General features: G+C 37.7%; 3 protein-coding genes across 3 annotated transcripts; all 3 read left to right on the top strand.

The window, feature by feature from the left end:
- Positions 1 to 144: 144 nt before the first annotated feature.
- LOC111010501 (putative calcium-binding protein CML41) lies at positions 145 to 1,272 on the top strand. The gene has a single exon (XM_022283962.2). It carries the CDS (start codon positions 475 to 477, stop codon positions 1,045 to 1,047), a length of 573 nt encoding a protein of 190 aa, XP_022139654.1. The 5' UTR covers positions 145 to 474; the 3' UTR covers positions 1,048 to 1,272.
- Positions 1,273 to 1,783: 511 nt separating this feature from the next.
- RPS9 (ribosomal protein S9) lies at positions 1,784 to 3,912 on the top strand. The gene is made up of 2 exons (XM_022287324.2): positions 1,784 to 2,225; positions 3,391 to 3,912. Exons 1-2 carry the CDS (start codon positions 1,899 to 1,901, stop codon positions 3,676 to 3,678), a joined length of 615 nt encoding a protein of 204 aa, XP_022143016.1. The 5' UTR covers positions 1,784 to 1,898; the 3' UTR covers positions 3,679 to 3,912.
- Positions 3,913 to 5,003: 1,091 nt separating this feature from the next.
- Positions 5,004 to 8,758, top strand: LOC111006123 (DNA-directed RNA polymerase subunit beta (DUF616)). Its single transcript, XM_022277894.2, has 7 exons — positions 5,004 to 5,164; positions 5,551 to 6,022; positions 6,263 to 6,480; positions 6,649 to 6,825; positions 6,954 to 7,109; positions 7,668 to 7,944; positions 8,380 to 8,758. The coding sequence occupies exons 2-7, from the start codon at positions 5,635 to 5,637 to the stop codon at positions 8,622 to 8,624; spliced, it is 1,461 nt and encodes a 486-aa protein (XP_022133586.1). The 5' UTR covers positions 5,004 to 5,164; positions 5,551 to 5,634; the 3' UTR covers positions 8,625 to 8,758.
- The last annotated feature ends 465 nt before the right edge of the window (positions 8,759 to 9,223 follow it).

The following is a 9,223-nucleotide window of genomic DNA, read 5'->3' on the forward strand; positions in this document are numbered from 1 at the left end:
ATTTCTATCATTTCAAGAGCTATTAATTTTGAATGAGTTTGGTACTAGGCATCTCTTGTTTCTCTATGTTTCGTGTATTTTCAAACTAATTTCAGGCAACCTTTCCACAAAATTTAGCTTCACCTTCCTAACTATTGCATATTAAGAAAATAAATAATTTCTTTTTTTATTAGTCGTAGCACAATGTATTCAAGAGAAGGAAAAAAAGGCACGAAACTTCTTCCGACAAGAATATTGATATTGTAAATGATCAATATCTTCATAGTCATCCTTTCAATCCACACCCAAACGACACGATAATTTGGTATAGGAAGTCTCCATGCAATTTCGAGTTGGGTCTTTTGCAATTTCTTCAGCTCTCATAAAAAATAAAAAAAAAAGACCTTTTTACTCCAATTTTCATATGCTTTCTATAGTTATATATGTATATCACCACTCATACTTGTTCCTAAGAACCAAAAAAAAAAAAAAACAATGGCCATTCCAATTCCAACTGTTTCCATTGCCTTCAAATGGTTTTCCAAATCCAATTTCAAGCTCAACTTCCCTCGCCTTCTCTTCAACCCCAAACCCACCTCCTCTAATCCTCCTCCACCACCCCTCAAGGCGGCGCCACCGCTCGCCGAAGTCGCCTTTCACCACCTCGACGCTGATGGAGATGGCAAAATCTCATGCGACGAACTCCGATCCTACTTTGCATCCATCGGAGAGTGTATAACACGCGACGATGTTCGTAGAGTGATTCGAGACTTCGATGGCAACGGCGACGAGCTACTGGAGCTTCAAGACTTTGCTCGCCTAATGGAGGTCCAGGAGGAGGAGGAGGGAGAGGATTTGAGAAGGGCTTTTGAAATGTTTGAAGTTGAAAAGGGGTGCGGGTTCATCGGACCGGAGGGATTACAGAAGATGTTTCGACGGTTGGGGTATGTGAAATCGAGCGACGAGTGCATGGCAATGATCGACGTGTTTGACATTAATGGTGACGGTGTTATCGATTATCGTGAATTTCTCAGAATGATGGCAGGGCCTAATTTAACATGTGAATAAATCTCCTTTGATTACTGTCGTGTATCTGTCTTTTGTTTTTGTCAATGTTAATGAAAAGTACGCATATATATGTAATATACTTGAGTGAGGTGCTTGGATTTGGCGTTGTTGTCTCTTAATTATGTCGGCAGACTGTAAATTCTATAAGCTTTTTCATTTTTCCTGTTTTGATATTTTGAACTTTGTAATATTGAAACTGAAAATAAGGGAACAATACTTTAAGTACTTGTTTTTTTTTTATATATTGTTTTTCATTGATAAAAAATTTAATGATAACTAATCAGTGATGAATTTTGATGGATAAAATACTTAAAAGTATATTTTTCAGACAGAAATGATGTTGCTGTTAGGATGCTCGTATACTTTGGATGTTAATTTTATAAGCTATATGTTGACATGTATTTTAATGGAATAACTGCACAGTTGTCGCAGTCCCGAAGAAATTGATTTTCATGAACTCTACTAAACTTTATCCTCGTTATTTTAACCTAATCTATTTCAAAATTTTAAAATGACTAGGCATAAAATTAAAAAAGTTTTTTTTTTCATTTTTGTTTATAATTAATTAAAATATATTAATTGCTAACACGAAATTAGCATAATACCTATATGCGACTGTCGAATCTTTACACAGACTTGTATCAAAATAATATTATATTAAATTTATCGCTCTCTGACTCTCGATGGAGCCAATGCCGCCGTCTATGGCAGGGTGGGCATTATCAGTTTTCTGAGGGCGATATAGTCAATTCACTCACACATTATCCTCTTTCACTCGCTCAGCGGTCCCTGCGTCTGCCGCGGTTTCAATTTCGCTAAGAAACTACCTCCATTGTGGATAGAGCAAGAAAATGGCTTCTTCTATATCCTCTCTTGCATTTTCTCTCTCTTCTCTCTCGTTTTCTTCCCAAATATCGCAGAAGCCGAACGGCCTGTCCTTTCCTCGCTCAAAATCTCTGGTAATTTCCCATCCCTGCAATTCCTCCCCACTTGTGGTATCTGCCTCCGCCGCTACCGGCGTGGAGACGGCGGAGCTTAGGAGCTTCGTGAAATCGAGGCTTCCTGGTGGCTTCGCTGCGCAAACGCTTATTGGCACGGGTCGCCGGAAATCTGCCATTGCTCGCGTTGTCATCCAAGAAGGCACTGGCAAAGTTATAATCAATTACCGTGACGCTAAGGTCCTCCATCTCTTCCCTCCTCCATGTACTTGCATTTATTCTAATTCGTTGAAGGTTCCTAATTTTGGTGCTGGATGTTCTTTGGACGATTTAGGGTTTTGATTCGTTTACTGGATGGTAATGCAGTTGTTTTCTTAATTGAACCTAATATTGTCATTATGAGATCGTGATTACCATATTTAATATGCAAATGCTCGAACCATTTAGAGATGGAAGTGATTATTTAGTTTTTATTCTACTATCTTTGTTATCGATGTGCAACTATTATTATGTTAAATTGGATTGAACTAGAGCATAATATCCGCTCGATATCAGGTCTTCTTCTTCTATCTTCTATAGAGCATTTGAAGTTTTTACTTATAATTAAATTCTAGGCTTTTTGCCTCTTCATCTGACATAGTAAACTTAGATTAGATTAGATTCCGTTGCTTGGTTCCAAATGCGGAGGGATTAAGGAAGAAGAAGTGGTTTCATCCATCACAAGTAGGGATAAGGGACTGTTATGACTGCATCTATCTGCTGTGCTAATTTGTAGTCTGATTGTGCTTCTTTGAAGTTTGAGTTTGAGATTTTGGATCGCTGGTGAAATGGTTTTGGATGATGAAAGTCATGCCTATTAGGGGGATTGGGTACTTTCCTTGTTTTTCTCAGTGGGTGTAGGAGTGTAAATGTACCTTTGTTCCACTTCCATTACATGTGGAAATTTTTACATCTGATGACATTGGATCGCATTGCAAATCCTTCATTTGCATTCACCAACTCTCTTCATATCAATTGATGACACAGTGCTTCTGGAGGTGGCACCATAATCTCAAGTCTTATGCCTACGTCTGTTCGTTAATATGTTCAGATGTTAGTTTCTCTCTATATACAAGTGATTTTAGTGACCAAATGTGTTCTATTTCTAGTTTGGGTGCTGTTTTTCCTTAAATGTCTAGTATTGATGCTTGGATAACCTCATTTGTACTCGACATGACGACACAATATCTGGAATAAAGAGAAGATCCACCCCTTGTGAACTTGAGCTTCTAGATTCTATTTAATTTACATAAGCTTGTTATAACAAACAGTTCGTCCTATATTTGTTACAGAGGTTTTTAAGTTGTGACTGTGCATTCGGTAGAATTTTGCTCACCTATGGGTTGGGATACACAATGTGTTGCAGGAATACCTTCAAGGAAACCCATTGTGGCTTCAATATGTGAAAGTTCCGTTAGTAACATTGGGATATGAAAGTAGCTACGACGTATTCGTTAAAGCCGAAGGAGGGGGCCTCTCTGGCCAGGCTCAGGCAATTTCGCTCGGCATTGCTCGTGCGTTGCTAAAGGTGAGTGATGATCACAGGGCACCTCTAAAGAAAGAAGGGCTTTTGACAAGAGACTCTAGAGTGGTGGAGAGGAAGAAGGCTGGTCTCAAGAAAGCCCGTAAAGCCCCACAATTCTCCAAGCGTTGAGGTTCTTCCTCCTGTCAAAATTTCTCTTGAATGTTTTCCATAGCCTCCTTCCCTACATTGTGTGCACAACCCAAATGTTATCTTCTACTTGCTTTCCACACTAATGGAGTGTATCTAAGAAATCTGAGGGGAGCTGAGGATATGTATTAAAAAGTCAGTACCCATAATTGGTCATGATTTTTTTTAGTTAAAACATAGTTTTAGTCTATATAACTTGGCTCTACTATTATTTTAGATTTTCTACATCTTTTTGTATTCATATAGTCTTGGTTCTTTACAAATGGTTTTTGTTTGTTTGTTTGCTTTTTCCCTTTTTTACATAAAATAATTTCCTATATGAAATAATTAACAAATAACAAGTATGTGCATTTGATGCTTAACAAATTCCCGTTTTGTTTTGTTTTTTTCTTATTCAGTTAACCGTTAGAATTCGATGATGGTTAATTCGATCTAATGACTTTTTAATCTAGCACATATAATTGAACTAGGTAGGTTAGCAATAAATCACCTTTGTTGCAATTAATATATTATTTTGCCTTAAAAGTTTTTTTTTATTATTATTATCTATTATTGAGAGAGTTTGCTTCTACCGTATCTATTCAATTTTGTCCAAATTTCTCTTTTAGAAATGATAACTTCTTTCACATTTTCTATTATTTCAGATACAAGTATTTTATTTTATTTTATTTTTTTAATTTAGCATTGTTCACCACACAAGTGTTCTCTAAAAATAATATTTTGATGCTGGTGGATTTTTTGAATATGCTAATGTGGCAGATTATAAATGACATTAGTATCCCCATCCATACTAATTTAAGAATTCTTTACACGATTGTTTGAACTAAAAAAATTACAGCTACAGATTACCACAATTCATCAGTGAGGAAATCAACAACTTCAAATTTATTAAACTGAAATAAAATAACATCCCAGTAGAAACATTTACGTAAAAATGTAATAAATATAACCTTCTTAAATGATTGTTTTTTTTAAGCGATATAAAATTGAAATAAAAATGAGCTATATTAGCCAACAACATAGCTCAATGCTAATTTGTATGTACTTCTCCCTTCAAGGTCCGAAGTTGAATCCCAAGTATCCCCTTTGAACATAACTCAACAACTCATGGAGGTACATATTTTATTACTTTTAAAAAAACCAATCTTTGCATGGGCTGAGCTGAATATGGGCCACTTAACGGCCCCAAATGAAAATAAGCCCAGAATGGAAATGAGCTCTTGGGCCTAAATGGAAAAAGCCCATAACAACTGCGCGCCAGAGCCTGGTACGAACGAGCACAACACAGAATAGCGAAGCGAGTTATTGCCATCTTCGCGTTTTTCCATAAATCCAGAACGATGCTTTCTTTGGAGCTGAAATAACGGCCGATTATGCGGAAGCAATTCGTGCTATGAGGCTGTGGATTCGAATACAACGGCAGCTTCCTTTTCGACTCATCGGTTCTGTCGTGCCGGTAAATGCCCAGGTACTTTCCGACATCCGTTGCTCACCAATTTTACTGTCTATTTCATCGGAAGTCGCTTCACGTATCTCGGAGTCTCCAATGGAAGCTCCGAGACGAATTGAAGCTGACGCAACCGGATTTGGTTGAACGAATCTCCCGCCTCCTAGTCCTTCGACGATTCGATGCGCTCGCGAAGCTGTCCAAAACCAAATTCTTTCCTTTTCTTCTGTTTCTTTTTTTTTCTCTTTTCCTTTCCTTTGAAGCTAAAAGACCATTATGCCCTTTAAACTTAACTTCAATCATTCCAATTTTTTTCCTTTTAGAAATTAACGACGAACAAGTTCTTACATTCTTAGACCAGAAGCCCTAAATCCGAATCTCATCAATTACATGAAAAATTCTTGCAGCGAATTAGCGATCTGTTTCTTGTTACTACCATTCTTGCTGTCGAACAGTAGTATCAGTGTATCAGTCTACCACTGTCATCTTTGATGTCGAACAGTAGTAACAGTGTATCGATCCCGGTTTCGGACAATGAGTTTGACGAGGTGGAAAGGATGCGTGTTCGAGCCCGGAGGAAGCGCAAAAAACTAGGAAGCAGAGTCAAGAACGAGTTGGCTCGTCGAGTTTTTAGAATGATGCTGAGATATTGGTTGGTTGTCTTCTTCCTTATTGCTGCGGGCTTGCTTATATTTGAGGCAACAAGAATTGGTCGGAAATCGAGGATGGAGGCGAAGTCGGAACTTGGTGACACGACGAGACCTACGTTAGGCGACTCGGTACTTGGAACTGATAAGAAGTCGGGGTTGGACAATAAACCAGATGGGAATTTGAATAGACTCGATCCTGTTACTCGGATGGTTGCCGGAGTAAGAGAACGTAAGTTTTCAAAGAACCTCATATTTTTTTCTATGATTAATTTGATTTTTCTTTTCAGAGAGGATCTACAAATTCTTGTGATGAGGATAGGTTTTAATTTGTTTGGTGTCTCGTTATTTTAATTTCGCTAATTTGAAAGATGAGGAAGCTGTTGGGTTTGAAATTAATCTTTTTAGTCATCGTGGTGTTTTTGATGCACAAGAAGAACTAGAGTTGACTTGCATTTGTGGGTTGTATCAGCTTGCTTGAAACTTCTGCCACCAAAAGAACTTGAGCAATTGGATATTCCTGTGCACGATGGTTCGCCAGTTCCAGCGATTGATGTGAACTACATAACTGAGAATGATAATTCAATTTTAAGAGATAAAACTTCCCAGTCGCGACAGAGCACGGAGGCCACAAGATTTAATCTTTTTACCGGATACCAGACTCTCGATCAGAGAGAAAAAAGTTTTCAGGTTATTATCAACTCCTCACTAATTAGTTTGCTTCCCTGACCTGACATCTATGAGACATCCCGTCTCTTGAATAGAAACTGGTTTTTCCAAGTTTACTATTTATCTGTTTGCCTTTGCCTCTTTAAATATTAGCTTTTCCCTCTGAGCTCTAGGAATTCGTTGATACAGGTAAATGGAGCTGTTGAGGTACATTGCGGTTTTTACAGTGAAAATGGGGGTTTCAGAATTTCTGATGGAGACAGAAATTACATGCAAACATGCACCCTTGTGGTGTCCACATGTGCATTTGGTGGTGGAGATGATCTTTATCAACCAATTGGAATGTCAGATGCATCACTTCGTAAGGTTGTCAAATATTGGTTTTGCTATTTTTGAATTGCCTATAATGCGTTTTTCGTTATCTTTTATGCTATTCTATCTTCTTTTTTTGTTTAAATGCATTTAGTAAGGGCGTACGTACTCAACTGATGCAGGTTTGCTATGTTGCATTCTGGGATGAAATCACTTTAAGTGCACAGGAGTCGATGGGACATATTATTGGCGAGAATGGATTTTTTGGGAAGTGGCGCATTATAGTTGTGAGGGATCTTCCTTTCACTGACCAAAGATTGAATGGTAAAATCCCGAAGGTAATAAGTTGTAGAATGAAAGTGATTAGACAATCAGACTTCACCCTTTTTTCCTTCCTTGGAAGACTTTTAAGTATGACATGAAAAATTCTGTATGCTACCATCCATTGCCTTGCCTTCTCTGGATTTGTGAATATGATCGCAATCAGCTATCATCTTTGTTTTGGATTTTTTGTGGTAAATAAGGCATCTTTTGTTTTATATTTGGCTTAACAGAAACCATGTTGATTGCTCCTTGTATAGTTAATATACAAGATGAAAATATTTGTTTGAACCTCCAGAACGGCAAAAAATCTTGCCATTAAGTAGCAAGCTTAGCATAAAGGGGATATTATTTAAACATGCAAAGGTGAAGTTTCCATGCTACAAGGTTGAATTGCTTATACAACATTTTCTCGTCGTGTTAGACACAAATGCCTCGCTCTCTCTTCAGATGATTATCTGCATAGAGTGATACACTTTGACTCAATTGCTGGGAATTGTAGTATACAATTTATCTCTTCAATCTGTCACGTTTATAAACTTTATGATTATTATATCATGTGCTGCTGTTATCAGATGTTGGGTCATCGTCTCTTCCCTAATGTGAAGTACTCCATTTGGGTAGATTCAAAGTCTCAATTCAGGAGGGATCCTCTAGGAGTGTTTGAAGCTCTTCTTTGGCATTCAAATTCTGAATTTGCAATATCACAACATGGAGCTCGTAGTAGTGTCTATGACGAGGCTGGAGCTGTGGTCAGGAAGCATAAAGCCACCCCAGAAGAAGTTGATATGCAGATAAAACGGTACCATCATGATCACTTCCCAGATGACAAGAGATTTAACGGACATAAAGGTATTATTGTCTCTGAATTACTCTTCATAATTAAATATTTTTTATTATAATCTAGAGTCTACTTCGTGACTGGATGCCTTTTTTATTTGGGTTGGGTGATAATATCTCAACTTTGTTATCATAACAACACTTCCTTGTCTGTGGGATATAATTTCTCATCTTTTGGGGAAAGGAAGGAGTAATAATAACATTGGCCACCCTTGGTTTCCTTTCTGATTCTTTTTGCCTCTGATTGTTTTTCTTTCGATTTGCCCAGGGTTTATATCTCTGAGCCTTTTCCCTCCAAATAAGACATAATATGCATTTATCATTCCATATCTCCAAACATAATGTTTGAAAACAGAAAATCGAAAAATGAAATCATTATCAAATGTGGCCTAAAATATTTGAGTTTACGTTGTCTTGTAACGAGACTGTGTGCTGTTCTCGCTGCAGCTCTTGCAGAGGCCTCTGTGATTGTTAGGGAGCACTCGCCAGTGGTGAATTTGTTCATGTGCCTCTGGTTTAATGAGGTGGTGCGCTTTACTTCGCGGGATCAGCTGAGCTTCCCATATGTTCTATGGCGGCTGAAACTTCTGAAGAAAATTCATATGTTCCCCGTTTGCACTCGCAAAGATCTTGTCAATAGTATGGGCCACATTCGCAAGGCTAAGCCTCTGAATGTAAGCCGATTATCTTGAGCTACTTTGAAGCCTGGAAACTTTGCCTGTAATTCCGATTCATTCTTTAATTTATTTAGTGATCTTCTGCTCTGTATAAATCATTCTTGGTTACATGGCTCTTATAATGACAGGTTTCTTCTTTCTTCTTACAAGGTTAATTCTTAAGAGATGATGGTTTATGGCTGAATGTAGGTTTTTGGCCACAACCAATATATTATTGAACAATCCAATTGATTTTTTTTCTTTGGCACCGAGTATTTGGGCATTTCGACTACTCTCACAGGACAGATTGGGGGACCCTACAAGATTTGACTATCGAAGGAACATTAGGATTTCTAAAAGGTAGGTAGTTCCAAAGTCCTCGAGTTCCTACATCATTTTTTGTCATTAGGCCAACTTAGGGTGGTTGAAGAATCGAATTCGTTTTCATCGCATGATCAAAACCAATTAAAATGACTACCAAAATGGATCTATCCAACCAATTAAAGAATAATGGTTTAGAAATACTAGGAGTTTATTGTCTAAATTTGGGTGTGGAAGGGCAATAAGCAAAAACTTCTTTTTTGGTGATGATAAATGCGAGAGCAAATGAATTATCAAACAAGCCTAGTAATTAT

Source organism: Momordica charantia, assembly GCF_013281855.1.
Source record: "Momordica charantia cultivar OHB3-1 chromosome 11 unlocalized genomic scaffold, Mcharantia_2.0 BLBB01000011.1, whole genome shotgun sequence".
In the NCBI taxonomy this organism is placed as follows: Eukaryota; Viridiplantae; Streptophyta; class Magnoliopsida; order Cucurbitales; family Cucurbitaceae; genus Momordica; species Momordica charantia.